The sequence below is a fragment of the Ruditapes philippinarum genome, unplaced genomic scaffold (assembly GCF_026571515.1).
Source record: "Ruditapes philippinarum isolate M1 unplaced genomic scaffold, ASM2657151v2 ctg3698_1_1_1_1, whole genome shotgun sequence".
Taxonomy (NCBI): Eukaryota; Metazoa; Mollusca; class Bivalvia; order Venerida; family Veneridae; genus Ruditapes; species Ruditapes philippinarum.
This window is the reverse complement of record NW_026853399.1, coordinates 33,406-50,955: the sequence shown is the minus strand read 5'-3', so window position 1 is coordinate 50,955 and position 17,550 is coordinate 33,406. Positions and strand designations below refer to the sequence as shown.

The following is a 17,550-nucleotide window of genomic DNA, read 5'->3' as shown; positions in this document are numbered from 1 at the left end:
GCCACAATATAACTCGGGAAACAAACTGCTTTCTCGTGGCTTCGAGATGTAACTCAGAAAAAAAAAACGAAAAACAAAAATGCTATCTCGTAAAATGAAATGTAAAGGACAGTTCTAACCATTATAAATATATGTAAAGGATAGGTGTGGACGCGCCGTCTAGTAGATATGCATTTGTCCGTATAGCAATGGGGAAAACTTTAGACTTGATTTTGTGCATTCTTTTTTGTTTTAACAAAATCACATTGTTTTCAAATTTTCTAAAAAAAAATAGCTTTTCTGATTTACAACATGTCACAGAGCTTTAATGGATTAAAATTAACGTTTAACTGAAGTGATAGTGCCATGTTTGAATATCATTTTCTTTTTATAATTATCTAATTTTATTTACCTAAAGCCTCAGTCTCACTTACTCCCGGCAGAGCCCAGGATCATCCCGGTAAGTTACCGGGATGATCCGGGACGATCCGGGGTGAAATTATTGTTGCGGTCACACTTACCCCTGCAGCACTACGGTAGTTCTCAACATTACTTACCACCCAGGATGCGCTCCGGATCATCCAGGCAGAGCCCAGGTGCAGCTACGGTTCATGCCGGTGCTTCCCCGTTCGTTCCCGGATGACGCCGGAAGAGCCCCGGTTGACCCAGGCAGAGCCCCGGTCGATCCAGGCAGAGCCCTGGCAGAGCCCAGGACGATCCAGGCAGAGCCCCGGTAGAACCCCGGTGGATTGAAAACGCCCGAAAATGATAATATAATACATAATTTTTATTTAATATAATATCTATTGTTCCAGAATAGTTATTCATGATGATTTTCTGAAAAATCCTGATGCCATACTGGAAAGAAGGGAAATGAGAAGGGTTTTAATACCAGCAAGTGCAATCATCGCAAATTGTCGTTATTCTTTTGAAATGATCCGGGCTTTGCCGGGGCTCTACCGGGATCAACCGTAGCTCTACCTTTATCATCCGGGGCTCTGCCTGTAGTTGCCGGGGCTCTGCCGGCATTTTCCGGGGCTCTACCGTAGCTCTATCGGCTATATCATACCCCGGATCATCCCCGGTTTGTGCCGGCAGAGCTACGGTGCTTCCCCGGTATAACCCGGTCGTTCCCGGCAGAGCTAAGGATGAAGCCGGCAAAGCTATACCTTCCCGGATCATCCCGGACCATCCCGGTGATATTAAATATTTTATTCCATCTGGGATCGAATGCCGGATGTTCCCGGATCATCCCGGATCATACAGGACGTTGCCGGCAGAGTTACGGATGTACTCCGGTTGTTCCCGGTCGTACCCCGGTCGTTCCCGGATCACCCAGGACGTCTACCGGGGCTCTGCCGAGATGTAAGTGAGACTGTAGCTTTATAAATAACGTGCCAATGAGCCAGTCTATAGTCGATCGTTCTAAAACTTAACCGTTGAGAGAGGTAATGACATTTCAGTTTCCAATTATGGTTCCCCTGGCATATCTTGATGATATATATCTATCAATTTATTCATATTTTTAACTATTTATTATTATTTGATATTACAGACATATTTTTGCTATTTGTAAAATAACAGACAGTTCGTCCTCAAAATCATTCGAACATTATGCAATTCGCACCAATATTTAAATGGACATATTCTCGGCACATATTGTCTTGAACTTATTTTAAGTTTACCAATCATTTTAATTTTACTTGTTATCCAATTTATTTTGCTTCGACCAGACGTTTAAATCGTTGTCGCAACAGGCAAACATTTCAGAATTTCAGACACATACCATGATACCAAGAACATGGAGAAAAAAATATTAGTGCTGTAATAGAGAACGATTTTCAATTCTGATTGTGTACATCACCTGTGACTGCTCACATCATTTGGCGGCGTCTTTGATGTGCAGCATCAACATTTAACTTGTACCATTCTTAAATAAAATTTTAAGGATAGCTCTATCATAAAATAAAATGGACAGTTTTGTCACTACAAAATAAAATGTACGGGATATAGTGTACAGGAATGAGGATAGTCCTTTAACTTTTATGTTAATTTGTAAATGATTACAAAATTTGTAAAGTCAAACGGAAAAAAGTAAAAAGGACACCTTAAATAGAAGTTGTTCTTTGAAAAAATCGTCAACATCAATATGCTTTAATTTAATTTCAATGTTTACAAAATTGGTATTTTCTTAATAGCTACAAGAAATAATTATCATGTTATTGTTATGCAAGCATTGCTAACATTTCTTTTTGTATTGAAAACTTAAAAAATAACATACTTTTGTATGTTAAACAGTTATACTTCAGCCGAGTATCTTTTTAAAATATACTTCTTGTTTGTTTTTATCTGAGATAAATCTGTGATCTGAGTTATATCTCGTGGGAACGTGTGGAACGAGATAGCGAATTTTTGTGTGTGTTTTTTCAAGGTTATAACTTGTGGCCACGATATAGCAAATTGTGTTGTTTTTTTCTGAGTTATATCTCGTGGGAACGAGATAGCGAATAATTGGTTTTTTCTTAGTGGTCACGAGAAATAAAATAACATCGGAATGTCCCCTCTGTGCTTCCGTAATTCTACATTCTAAGTCACCATTTATTGTTTTTTTTTTCAGTATTCACATGTTGTTTTGAATATCTGTACTTTTTGTGGGTTCATTGATTCAGCATTCAGCCTGTGTATTATGAGAGACGCCCGTTCCCCATACTCCAACTTTTATTATAAAATAAAAAATCACGATCTTAGAAAAGGGGAATTCCCACGTTATATTCAGGTCCCGTGTTCACAAAGAAAGGATCAGGATCAGGTGATCCTGATTTTATTTCCATTGTTTTATAAAACTAAAATCGATTGTATTATGCTAGAATTAAATGGTACATATTCTTATTGTAAATAATTGCTTATTTGCATAGAAACAAACCTATTTTGGGATAAAATCAACTAATAACAAAACAAATACAAAAATAATCGGATCAAAATGAGGATCAATTTTAATTTTAGGATCAAGATCAAAATTTGGATCAACTGTAAAATGCCCATTTCTTGTAAAAATAACAATAAATTTATTCTAAAATTTCATAAACATGCTATTTTAAGTCCAGTTTTATCAAGTTAATATTGAATTTTTAATCTATGAGGATAAATAATGGAGAATATTTGAGTTTTTAAATTTGATCCCGATCTTGATCCTGATCCTTAAATCTTTGTGAACACTTTCAGTGCTTAGATTTTTCGAATCATAAAAAATTATAACGGCCGCTCAAATTGTATTCAAGTGAGCTTGTGCGTTTTTTTTTTAATTCTTGAAAATACAATTGTATCCTTTCAATAATGCAATGTTAAAGACACATTCGTTTTTAGGTATCGGCTGCCTAGCATTTGACGTAAAAGCTGGTCATACATGTAAATATATTGATTTTTAACAATAACCTTTTTGTCGTTTTCCCCACTCATTTATCTAAATTATTAAGTTCTGAAGTTATTCAAACATTATGTCAATAGTGTGTCGAAGTTTCAATACACAGTTATATCTTGTTCAAGCGCATTTTGGTTGCAAACTTGTACTTTAAAAGCATTTTGGTTGTAAACTTATTATTTTGAGTTAAATATAAGGCAACATACAGACTCAACGAAGATCATATTTATTAGTGACAGATATTTACTCAACAATTTTATATAATTGTTTTATCTTACTTCCATTTTCAAACGGCTTGATATGTTTGTTGGTTTTGTCCCATTGGATACTTTCGTCGTGGTTCTTTGTGGCTGGAATTTATCGGAGGCTGCACTTGTGAATGTTGCCCTGCCATGTTGGTTTTTGCTTTTATATACATGTATTTTGTTACAACTTAAATGCACATGTGTATTTTATTTTAATTGCATGCTTTTCTGTTCATTACTAAAAATATCATGAAAGATTTTTGACTATTTACTAGGAGTTATCAAATAGCTGAACTGAAGTATAGCATAAACCAGAAGTGTAATGAACGAATACTTCAATTGTCTGTAAAACATAAATATTTCACACTTGAGGAAACAAGCGATAGAATCAAAGTTGATAACTTACAACACACAAGATCGGTTGTCGAGATTCTGATGCTTATCAGCGAGAAAAAAAAGTGAAATTTGTCAAAATAACAAGAAATATATATTCGTTTATTTCGTATCATACAGGGAGGGCTACGCCACACTTGAAAAAAGATAATTATCCCCTCGATATTTGCCAAATCTTATCTCGCACTGAAACAAAAAATAATCCCTTATATAATGTTTGTATTACTTGTTTTTTCTGTTGTTTATTTTTAATCATTATTTTTAAAGGTAAGATTTGAAATAGAATATAACAACATAAATTATGAAAATTATCGTGATTTCTTTTTGATCACTTATTTCTTCTTTCCTTTCTTTTTCTTCTTCTTCTTCTTGTTCACCTTTGATGGATAATAATAATTTTATACGAATGCACTTATCTTGGTATTTCTTTTCATTTCAGTGTAAATCTACTTTTCTTGAAACATGTCAAACTTAAACTTTCAATTAAAATCAAATGCAATTAAGTTTCTATTTATGAATTTTTCTAACATGTCATAGAATTTCCTAAAATTCCCACTTATTATATATCTACAAATATTTTATCTATAAGTCGAAAGTAGCGAGATGTTATATTTAATTATATCAAAAACGTGTATATCATCTAAAAATACTTGAATATTACAATAATTATTTTAGGACCACGAAAAGTATGCAATATTGCTTGAAGTAGAATCTACAAGTTTGCAACCAGAATGAGCTTGAACATAATATTTTTGTAAATGGGAACTTAATTTGGAACATTAATGCAGTATTGACAGAAGTATATTTGTGTCTTGCTTGATGAACTTCAAAACTTAAAATTTGAATAAATTAAGATCTAGTGGAAAAACCGACCAGAGAAGTCACTTGTTAAATCTGAAAATAGGTATATGACAAGCTAGCATGAAACCACACATATATATTATACAATATTTAGCTCCATGGTATATAAATATTTAACTCCACATGTGATGCGTGTCATAAACAATGCATTTATAATAAAAAATGAAAACAACTGCCATTGTCAAAATTCGAGAGGGCGTAAAAAAAAATTATGATAATTATTTCAAGTTTGCAACCATTTTGCTCTCTTGGTCCAAGTGTGCAACCACCTCACAGCGTGCCCATTCAAGGAATTTTGTCAGACATTAGTATTTGAAATTATATTTTGTCCAATGAATTCGTTCCATTTTTCAAATTCATTGGCGCATTTAATTAATCTAATCGACACGAAATTGTCATCATATATACTACCTCTTTAAATAAATTACGATCCGTTGTATGTTGTATTTAATAATCTTTTTTATAGTGGTTTATAAGTGCACCATATGTAATGTTTTCATTAATAATTACCGCCACCGTATATTGTTAAGTCACCGTATATTGTTAAGTACGTGCGCTAAACTGTAGGATGTATAATATGACGTCATTTTAGCAGACGCTCGTGCAGAAAATTCCAGAAACAGTGAAGATTACAGATTTCGATTTCTGATTTTTTGTTAATCTATACTCCATTCTCTTCAACACTCAGATCAGATGCAGAAAATTAGATAGTCGCGAAGGCATGAAAGACAACGCAAAATGATGCAATTTTGTACATATATTCGGATAGTTCCAACAGAGAAGTATGGTATGACGCAGTCATCGAATTTTAGCACTGGCCCGGTGGCCCATGGCCAGTGAAAATTAGATCTAGTTCCGGCCAGTGAAAATTTTAAGAAAATTTAGTTCAATATATAGTTGAATAAATTCAAAACTCGAATTCGGGCTAGTAAATTCAAAATCTTAAATTCATTGACCGATGCTGTCATTATAAAAATTAATGTTTGTTATAGAACTCCCCGCGGATACCGCGTCCGTGCCCATACCGATGTAATCAGAAAATTTGTTTCTTTACACATTGAATGCCACCAAATACTGTTTCCACCGTGAAAGTGGAAGTGCTGCTGTTTGTGAATTTGGATAGAAATTGTTAGAATTTTTTTTTCATTTTAAATAAATTCTATCATTGATAGGAAAATGGTACCATAGTGCTCTCCGTTTATTTTTAGCTCCCATTCAAAACATGGCTGACTGACCATAGATGTTTCTAATTTAAATCATGGAGTTATTTTATCAATGACATGTGTATTTTAATGTTGAGATACGACAACAAAACACAATTCAATAAAATAGTAAATACAAGTTCTTTTTATTTGTACAATTTGCTGGAAATAATAAGAACAGTGGTACCATAGGGGACAATCCTAAGTCATTGGTGAAATAACCAGACATGGGGTAATCGGTAATTTAATTTAATTTAATCGATTACAATTTTTTGAGTAATCACAGTAATCAGTAATCATATTTTTTTTCATGTAATTTAATCATAATTTAATCAATTACATGACCAATTAATCAGTAATCACAATGATTACATGTATGATTACAATACATGTTAAGCTAAAAAAAAATTGCTAAACAAACAGACATATAAAGTGTCAATGCCTACTAATTGTCTTAGGTAGTGTAGGTGAAAATGCAGTCACCCAGGTCAGATTTGATGACACCTGTGTTTTAAAAAGGTGATGAAAAGATCACTGACAGATTGACGCAATACATAAATGATTGTCACAATTATACCACTTAAATTTAGCTGTGAAATTATAAAAATGGCCTGGATAGGTATATTATCACTTATTGAGAAGACTTTACAGGTTCAGTAAAGAGCAAGTATAAGCTGCAATTACTGACAAAAGTGAGATATGGTTTACTGTTACATTTTGGTACTATTGTTAAGTCCATGTAGAAGCAAAAAGTACAAAAAGATTTTCATCATATCGAAAAGAAAGTAATACGCAAGCATGGCAGGAAATATGCCTACTGTTTTTAGCTCGACTTTTCTATGAAAAGGGGAGCTATCCTACTCGCCCCGGCGTCGGCGTCGGCGTTGGCGTCACACCTTGGTTAAGTTTTTCGTACCACCCCACTTTATTTCAGAAGTATTACAAGTATGGCTTTGAAACTTACCATACTTGTTCACCATCATAACCTCCATCTACAGACAAGAGTACATAACTCTGTCAAGGTTTTTGACAGAATTATGGCCCTTTTTTGACTTAGAAAGTGTATTGAGCTTGGTTAAGTTTTTTGTACCACCTCACTTTATTTCAAAACCATTGGAGGTATTGCTTTGAAACTGACCATACTTGTTTACCATCACGACCTTCATCAACAGACAAGAGGACATAACTCTGTCAAGGTTTTTGACAGAATTATGCCCCTTTTTGACTTAGAAAATACATTGAATATGGGTAAAATCCACTTATTGCCTTAACCCTTTGAGATATTGCTTTGAAACAGCCTGTGTGAAAGAGATCCACTTGTGACCAACTGACAACATCTAAAAAAGCTTGATAAAATTTATCTATTACTTGTATTATAAGGTAACTATAATACTTTCACATACAAAGTCAAATCTATATATTATGCTGATTGTACAAAAATATACTGCTTCCTTGGCATAGATTTCTTGAAAAATTATGTTATTATGTCATTTACCAAGGTGTTCTGAGTGACGTAAAAATACCTTATTCTCTCAAAGTGGGTTTAATACTATTAAATTTATTTAAGGCTCAACTCAGTTTTTTTTTCTTTCTTACCAGCCCTCTTTTGACTTAAACATTTCAAACTTTGCTGCAGTGTTCAAGGGTATCACACAATTCAGTAAAATAATTCTTCACTAAATATCTTAATGCTCATGGCCATTGTTCACTTTAAAAATACAGAGATTCTTGTATTGCCTTTTACTGCAAAAACTTTTTTTATTGGCAAGCAATAAAAAAGTCGAGCGCGCTGTCTTACGGACAGCTCTTGTTAAATACTTCATATTGCCAAAAAAAAAATTCCTGATGATGGCAATGTGAGAGCTAAATGAACACTTTCATATATATCAGGAAATGTTCAGCATTTCATAACTTATGTGAATGTATATCAAAATCCCCTTGATCATAATCCCCTTGGTTGAAAAATGACATAGTGATCGAAATCCCCTCAACAGAAATGACCGGGTGTTCATAATCCCCTTGATGGATAGTCAAAATCCCCTTGGCAAAAATGATGGGGTGGTCAAAATCCCCTCAACTTGTGAAAAACAACCCCCTTTACTCAATATTCTTTTTCCTTTGATCTTTTGTCACTCCAGCTAAACTATTGTGTTACATAAAGAAATGTTGCAAACAGCAGTTACATTGAGTAGAGGAAAGAGTATGGAGTATACTTTAGCAATATAATACAGGTTATTTTTAAATACTCCAATGTTGTCATTTTCATGTTAATATAAAATATAAAACCAGACATAATATTTCACTCTTATTTATTTTCTGACAGCACATTTTACATATGTTAGCACATTCACAGAATTTAAATAGCACCGACATTATTTTATTCTGATAATCTGTCCCAGAGCACCCAAGAAGTCTTCAAGGGATTTAATGCCACTTGCGTACTGTGAGCACAAAACTTTCAGTCTCTGCTGGTGAGCTTTAGTGGCCTTCTTCACTCGTTTCTGTAGAAGTTCACCACGATTACATCTCAGAATTTCAGCTGCCACCATTTTTGCATCCTTTTCAACACATTGCACAACTGTCCAAAGTGAAGGATTTGAATGTCCAACAAGGTGCTTAAACCCATTGTTCCAAGATTCACACTGGTTATTTGTTCTATCCTGGTCAGTCATTGTGGCACTGTGCACATTCCAAATTGGTGGAGGAAATCTTGGAGAGGAGCGTCGGAACCTCATATTTCCATTAGCAGTGATGACTGCGCGAAAGGATCCATTTACATAGTTGGAGTCAAAATACTCAACCAGACACTGTAGATGATCTGGGGCCTGTTCACATAGTAACGTCAAGCCTTCTTGCACATCGCTGCATGGAAGAAACGCCAGACCGTCAAGCTTTCCGCAGAAGGATTTCACATCATCATCATTGTTGTAGTCAGACTGAAGACCCTCTGCTTGCACTCTTCTCCAAGTAGCTTGGGTTAGATGGTAAAAACATCCCTAGATGGTGTAAAAAAAAAGGTTTTAATATGCTGTTTAAATAGTCTTTTACATATTATAATACAATTAAACAAGAATATGAATGATATATATATACATACAAAGCCTGATCATGTGTTGTATTGAATGATTCATTTTCAGCAACTTTTATCCTGATTCAACGTCAGACATGTTAAAGGCTTGTATAATTATTAACAGAAATTTGGTTTCATTTATTTTTTTTATTTAATGAAATAAATGGTTTCATTTATTTTTTTTTATTTTTTTTCATTTAGCAATGAAATAAATGGTTTCATTTAATTTTTTTTATTTTATTTCATTTAACATTGAAATAAATTATTTCAAATGATCTTATTTTTTATTACCTGGATATGAATGTTGCTGGCCAATACAGTTCTCACAGCATTGTGTATAGCTATCTCATAGTCTGCCATAATTTGCTCTGGGTTAGGTCGGATACCTCGCTGCAGACAGGCATCTAGTAGGGCAGTCAGCATTTCTTCATACACCAGCTGTTGCTTTGACGGAAGGAGTGCGTAGACAACTGAGACACAGGATTCACCTAAAGGTACACGGATGACAAAAAGTTGTTGGAACTGAGAGGGCGCTGTAGAGTGGGTGCCATCCATAAACCATCTGGATGCACTATCTAGGAGGCGAAGACCGTCATTAGTGGCGAAGATGAGGATACGGTTGTCTGGAGACTCGTTGTCGTAGATGACATTACTTGCAAACTCAATAGGGAAAGGAACAGGAACATCTCTGATTGTTGATGGGTTCTTAGGTGCTGTTCCTCTCTTGGCGCGTCTCACAGTTTGCTTCAAACTCTTTACGGAACTGGCAGCAATAACCTGAAGTAAAAATAAAGCAACAGTTTTCATGCACTCAATTCAATTATTTCATTTTCCTATTTCACAGTTGTTTGTCTGGCCTTTGTGTCTGTACATTCTGGGCATTTAACATATTCATCAGTATTGTCATTATATCATTAATATCATCATTAAAAGTAATCTTACTAATATAAATTTCCAAAGTGGTTTATTTCATGAGAAGACCCATGTGCATTTTACAGAGCATGTTGAAATTTAAAAAAGAACAATTTTGAAATTTACAGGATTTCTATGAGTCTTATTTATTAACTCACCTCTGTAGGCTGCAGCGATAATTTATCTGTTACTATCTGTCCGGGTTTACCACGGTTAGCTTCAGCAGATGCTTTTATCTCACTGCGGACTTTAAGTGCCTGCATTGCAAATTTGTCAGGAGCATGACTGTGCGCGGTTTCAGATTTGACAGAAGACACCTAGAAATAGAACATAAAGTTAGCATGCTGAAATTAATATTTACCTATTATAATTCAGATTTATGCATACTTTTATTATGATGTGCTTTATGTCTCCATTAATATTTTCATGTAATCTCTTTTGCTTTACTTAAAAAGAGTGCTATACAAAGGTTAAAAAAAATAATAAGACGAAAAAAATTAATTCAGGCATAACTTGCACAATTGATACATATTAGTTTATCTCATGTTCAATGTACCAAATGATTATTATTGATTATATACTTACATGTAAATCAGTAGTCAGTGCACCTTTACAGTTCAGACCAATTCTCTGAGAGCATTCCCACCGCATTGAGGACTTATTTTCATTTTTCTTTGTGTAGGCATAACCTTCATACAGAAGCTTACGAGAACCTTTGTTACTTGTAATGAATTCCATTTTGGGTATTCATGTCTATTGCAGAGAGCCATCATATTATATACCCAACAAAATAACAGTTTGCAGTTAAGTAAAACAAAGATGAAGTAATTTTAGATAGCAAACTGCAATTAATAGCCTCATTTTAAGTTATTATCTGGAAAGATCTAAAGCTAGTGTGCAACAAATTTGCCTTTAAAGGTGTTTATCATTGCAAAGATTAATTGATTGTTTGTTACATATAACTATAATTGCAATGATTAATTATAATCAACTATCATTTATTTGTTTGTATTTTACAATTTTCTCAGCAATAATAACATCAACAAAGGGTGTCATTATTAACTGGCTGTGACAAACATACACCTTTTAATTGTTTGTATGCTTTTCTCTCTTTTTCAGCAATTCTTGAAGCAGTTGGTTCTTAAATTCATTGAACTAAAAAGAAAAATAAGAAAAGAAATTTCCCAACCATTTCACATTATTTGAGGGGATTTTGACTACCCACTGAGGGGATTATGACCACCCCTTTATTTTTGCCAAGGGGATTATGATAACCCTGTCATTTCTGTTGAGGGGATTTCGATCACTATGTCGTTTATCAACCAAGGGGATTATGATCAAGGGGATTTTGAGCGTCTCCCAACTTATGTACATGTAATCAGTAATCATAAATGTAATCTGATTACTCCTGTCAGTAATCAGTAATTTAATCAATTACAATGTCGAAATGGAGTAATCAGTAATTTAATTTAATCAAGCATTTTGACAAATAATCATAATTTAATCGATTACAATTGTCAAGTAATCGCCCCATGTCTGGAAATAACATCATTATAAAATATAAAGTGTCATATTTCAAATGCTTAAATACGGCTTCTGAATCATAGGCACTTTGTTTCGGGACAGTGACCCTTTTAACCCATTACTGCATGAAAAATGGCTGTTTTCATTGAAAAATCTCTGGTTACAAGTTCCAATTGCTATAAAACTATAAAAACTGCTTCAGTACTAATCAAACTTGGCACAAATGTTGACTTGACCATTGCCTTTGTAACAACATGCTCAGTCTTAAATTTCCTGTTACCATGGCAATGAGGGAACATCTCAAAATTGCAAAAAATCACTATTTTGCATTGATTTTTAGCTCACCTGAGCATATGCTCAGGGTGAGCTATTAGGATCACTCTCCGTCCGTTGTCTGTCTTCCGCCATACGTCGTCCGTTGTACGTTCACACTTTTAAAACGACATCTCCTCTGAAACCATAAGGCAGATCATAATGAAACTTCACAGGGATGTTCCTTGTGTGAAGCCTTAACAAAGTTGTTCAAAGAATTTAATTCCATGCAGAACTCTGGTTGCCATGGCAACCGAAAGAAAAAAACTTTAAATATCTTCTTTTAAAAAAGCCTTAGAGCTAGAGCTTAGATATTTGACATGAAACATCTTCTAGTGAGTGTCTACCAAGTTTGTTCAAATAAAAGCCCTGGGGTCAAAATTGGCCTCGCCCCAGGGGGTCATTGATTTCCCCTATATGCATATAGTAAAAACTTAAAAAATCTTCTTTTAAAGAACTCAAAGAGCTAGAGCTAAGATATTTAGTATGAAACATGTTCTAATGGGTGTCTACCAAGTTTGTTTAAATAAAAGCCCTTGGGTCAAAATTGGCCCCGCCCCAGGGGTCATTGATTTTCCTTATATGTGTATAGCAAAAAAAAATCTTCTTTGAAAAAACCCAAATAGCTAGAGTTTAGATATAAAGCAGTGTAAGAAATTCGGATTTGAATCCACTAGGCTGGTCGGACTACCAGATTGGAATATTCACTAGCCCAAAAGACATTTCAATAGCACGATTCATTTGTTCAAAACAGTTGTTTATATATTGCCTCTGAAAAAACAGTAGCCTGGTCGGGCTTGTTACTGTGAAAAGTTGGTAGCCCGAGGAGAAATTTAGTAGTCAGGTCTATCGGACTACTGCTAATTTCGAACACTGTTAAGCATGAAACATCTTCTAGTGAGTGTCAACAAAGTTTGTTCAAATAAAAGCCCTGGGGTCATAATTGGCCCCGCCCCAGGGGTCATTGATTTTCCTTATATCGTCGTGCTAGTATAATAAGGTCCTAAGTGCCATTATGTAACATTGCGGGAAATCGAGCTTAAAAATTTAGTAAACAGAAAAATGTTACTGGACCATGTAATGATGGAGATTTTTTGAATGAATCATTAATATGTTCTATCATAACTTGCAAACAAAGATTTTACACGATATCTTTAGAGATATTTTCTAAAACCGGATATTTCATTTTGAGATAGAGCTTTTTGCTTATTTGTACTTGCCGGAAGCTTAGAATTATGTTGCACCCGGAGATAGAGCGTTTTAAAACTGCCCAGGATAATATGAACTAGGATATAGGATATTTTAAAACTAATAAATATGTTCAATTCTAATGAAAATAAATAGGATTATTATGGTATTTGTATAAACAAACTAAAAATTTTGGTCAATAATTGTATTTTTATCTTTCAGATACACATTTTGATATTACTTGTGACGAAGAAATAAATTTGAATAATTTATTTCACGTGTTGGCATCAGTAACATACAAATTTTGTAATAGATCGCAATAAACTACTTGTACTTTACCTGCAATGTGATTTTTTTACAAAACTGAAACAAAAGATTTCAACACAATCACTTTAAATATTTATCATAATTATAACAATAACTACTGTAGAATCTATAAGGCAAAAGTTTTTCCAGCCTAAACAAATTCTGCAATGTTAACGAACAAAAACACTTAATTCACTTAGTTACAGACAAAAACTGAATATAAAATCATCTCTCTGATAAAATGGAAATTTTAACATGTTTATCTGTCACTTTGTCTTGAATTAGTTCTTGATTTTATCTCTCTCTCTGTTAAAAAGACCAAAATGTTTTAAAAAAATGCCCTCGATAGATTAACAATAAAAATGCAACAACTCCTGTCACAATTTAAAAGGCAGCACATACTACAAAAACATAAGTATAGATTGGAGGATTTTCAGCTGAAAAAAAACTTTACTCATTTTGAAAACTATGAAAGGAACAGTCAATGTAAGCATTTGCAATAAGTTCTTTAAACTATATGTGATCCTCCTTTTCTGCCAATAAGAGTGAAAATAAAGCAAAGTTTTAAAGGAACTTGATTGTTCACCTGATTTTGCATGAGAAAAAAGATATACTAGTAATTGACAGTAGTTGATGATAAAATCTAATCGCAGGAAAATCAAAGTCGTTTAAGTTTCTGCAATGTGAGACATTTAAGTTTTATTCTAGATGTGACAATTATTAAATTGGACTGTCTGAAATATCTAACCAATATGTTGATATACAGTGACTGAGCGAACTTAAATCATTGGTAAAGTTTAAATGTTGGAAAGATGAATATTCATGGAATTAGAAATAGTTTAAGCCCACGAGCATGTTGGAACATATTGTGGATGCCTCTATCGTTTAGGCTAAATGGAAAAGAAAATTCAAAATTTCTCATAAAAAAAACAGAAACATTTAATGCGCGGTTGTGGAGTCTTTTACATGTTAGTGAAACACTGTCAAGTAAAAATTCTAATGGAAGAAATCACAAAATAAACACTAGTATATGTTCTGGCATCTGCATTCAATGAACTCTGAAACAATTAAAGTATCTTAAACTACAACAACAGTTGGTTATACAGACGACAGTATATTAAAACAAGAAAGAACAACTATCTCCGAAATTCAAACATCCAAATATATCCATAGTTAAAAAGATATATTTTATAAAATTTATAACGACTTTTTGCACGATACCTTATTAATTTTTTTTTTGATAACTCAAATAGATGATTAAAAATGTTTCAGAATAAGTACATTAGCCTTAAAGAACACTACCTTCTATTTATTGCCATGTTTTTGAAAATATTAAAACAAAATAAAAATTTTCTCTTTAGAATTACAATACCCTATCTCCAGCAGTAGTGTTTATAACCATTTATATTTTAAAGGCGGTAACCATATATAATGGCATTATCTCTTTAAAAAGAATTAAAGGTTTTGCTTTGACTTACTGGTAATATTTCCAAGCAATTTATCAAATATGATACTAAAAAACTAACTTACTTCTGGCAGCCAGTTTAAGCAATGGTGTCAATGCTTTTTGACAAAGCAAAATCTGTCACATGACCTCGCACACAATCACTGATTGGCTCATGGACATAGAGCAACATAATAATTAATTCAACTATTATTTTCGAAAATGGAAAATGATATACATGCTATTATATCAAGCAGGGTAACCTCATACATAAATGGAAACCACCTGGAGATAGATCTTTTAATTCTGAATCCAGTGGTATATCATACTCAATTTTCATGAAAATGGAGATAGGACCTTATAATACTAGCACGACGATATGTATATAGCAAAAACTTAAAAATCTTCTTGAAAAAAACCCAAATAGGTAGAGTTTAGATATAAAGCATGAAACATCTTCTAGTAAGTGTCTACAAATTTTGTTCAGATAATAGCCCTGGGGTCAGCAAAAACTTAAAAATCTTCTTTGAAAAAAAACCCAAATAGGTAGAGTTTAGATATAAAGCATGAAACATCTTCTAGTAAGTGTCTACAAATTTTGTTCAGATAATAGCCCTGGGGTCAAAACTGGCCCCGCCCCAGGGGTGTCATTGTTTTTACCTATATGTGTATAGTAAAAACTTAAAAATCTTCTTTTAAAAAACTCAAAGAGCTAGAGCTAAGATATTTAGCATGAAACATGTTCTAATGGGTGTCTACCAAGTTTGTTCAAATAAAAGCCCTCGGTTCAAAATTGACCCCACCCCAGGGGGTCATTGATTTTCCCTATATGCATATAGTAAAAACTTAAAAAATCTTCTTTTAAAGAACTCAAAGAGCTAGAGCTAAGATATTTAGTATGAAACATGTTCTAATGGGTGTCTACCAAGTTTGTTTAAATAAAAGCCCTTTGGTCAAAATTGGCCCCGCCTCAGGGGTCATTGATTTTCCTTATATGTGTATAGCAAAAACTTAAAAAATCTTCTTTGAAAAAACCCAAATAGCTAGAGTTTAGATATTAAGCATGAAACATCTTCTAGTGAGTGTCAACAAAGTTTGTTTTAATAAAAGCCCTGGGGTCATAATTGGCCCCGCCCCAGGGGTCATTGATTTTCCTTATATGTGTATAGCAAAAACTTAAAAATCTTCTTTGAAAAAAACCCAAATAGGTAGAGTTTAGATATTAAGCATGAAACATCTTCTAGTGAGTGTCAACAAAGTTTGTTCAAATAAAAGCCCTGGGGTCATAATTGGCCCCGCCCCAGGGGTGTCATTGTTTTTACCTATATGTGTATAGTAAAAACTTAAAAATCTTCTTTTAAAAAACTCAAAGAGCTAGAGCTAAGATATTTAGCATGAAACATGTTCTAATGGGTGTCTACCAAGTTTGTTCAAATAAAAGCCCTCGGTTCAAAATTGACCCCACCCCAGGGGGTCATTGATTTTCCCTATATGCATATAGTAAAAACTTAAAAAATCTTCTTTTAAAGAACTCAAAGAGCTAGAGCTAAGATATTTAGTATGAAACATGTTCTAATGGGTGTCTACCAAGTTTGTTTAAATAAAAGCCCTTTGGTCAAAATTGGCCCCGCCCCAGGGGTCATTGATTTTCCTTATATGTGTATAGCAAAAACTTAAAAAATCTTCTTTGAAAAAACCCAAATAGCTAGAGTTTAGATATTAAGCATGAAACATCTTCTAGTGAGTGTCAACAAAGTTTGTTCAAATAAAAGCCCTGGGGTCATAATTGGCCCCGCCCCAGGGGTCATTGATTTTCCTTATATGTGTATAGCAAAAACTTAAAAATCTTCTTTGAAAAAAACCCAAATAGGTAGAGTTTAGATATTAAGCATGAAACATCTTCTAGTGAGTGTCAACAAAGTTTGTTCAAATAAAAGCCCTGGGGTCATAATTGGCCCCGCCCCAGGGGTCATTGATTTTCCTTATATGTGTATAGCAAAAACTTAAAAATCTTCTTTGAAAAAAAACCCAAATAGGTAGAGTTTAGATATTAAGCATGAAACATCTTCTAGTAAGTGTCTACAAATTTTGTTCAGATAAAAGCCCTGGGGTCAAAACTGGCCCCGCCCCAGGGGTGTCATTGTAAAAAACCCAATGAGTTAGAGCTAAGATGTTTAGCATGAAACATCTTTTTATGGGTGTCTACCAAGTTTGTTCAAATAAAAGCCCTTGGGTTAAAATTGGCCCTGCCGATGGGGGGGGGGGGGGGTGGGGTGGGGGGGAAAGATCGTTGTTTTTCATTATATGTGTGTAGTAAAAACTTAACATTGTGAAACATCTTCCAATGGGTGACTCTTCCGAGTCTGTTCAAATAAAAGCCCTGGGGTTTAAACTGGCCCAGCTCCGGGGGCCTATTTACAGGTGAGGGACCTCAGGGCCATCATGGCCCTCTTGTTTCCATCAAAATTGATTTCAAAGTGCTGCAACTTCTCAAAGGATTTTCAGCGTTGGTTACTCGTTACCTTATGATTGTCTTGGGGTCATTTTTTAACTTCTCACAAGTCCAAAATTTTCTTGGTGATGAGGGGGACTGCCGCAGTGTTCGCAATTAGCAGTAGTCCGATAGCCCCTGACTACTAAATTTCTCCTCGGGCTACCAACTTTTCACAGTTACAAGCCCAACCAGGCTACTGTAT

General features: G+C 34.1%; 1 protein-coding gene and 1 long non-coding RNA gene across 2 annotated transcripts in view; one reads left to right on the top strand and one right to left on the bottom strand.

Moving 5' to 3' along the window:
* Nucleotides 1–5,482: 5,482 nt before the first annotated feature.
* The window catches only part of LOC132736768 (uncharacterized), a 31,145-nt gene continuing 19,077 nt past the window's right edge, over nucleotides 5,483–17,550 (top strand). The window contains exon 1 of the long non-coding RNA XR_009626621.1: nucleotides 5,483–5,683. This is a non-coding gene — a long non-coding RNA (uncharacterized LOC132736768). The remainder of the gene's footprint in view (nucleotides 5,684–17,550) is intronic.
* LOC132736770 (uncharacterized) lies at nucleotides 8,170–11,462 on the bottom strand. The gene is made up of 4 exons (XM_060723990.1): nucleotides 10,666–11,462; nucleotides 10,239–10,397; nucleotides 9,460–9,945; nucleotides 8,170–9,094 (listed from the first exon to the last, which is right to left on the bottom strand). The coding sequence occupies exons 1-4, from the start codon at nucleotides 10,816–10,818 to the stop codon at nucleotides 8,471–8,473; spliced, it is 1,422 nt and encodes a 473-aa protein (XP_060579973.1). The 5' UTR covers nucleotides 10,819–11,462; the 3' UTR covers nucleotides 8,170–8,470.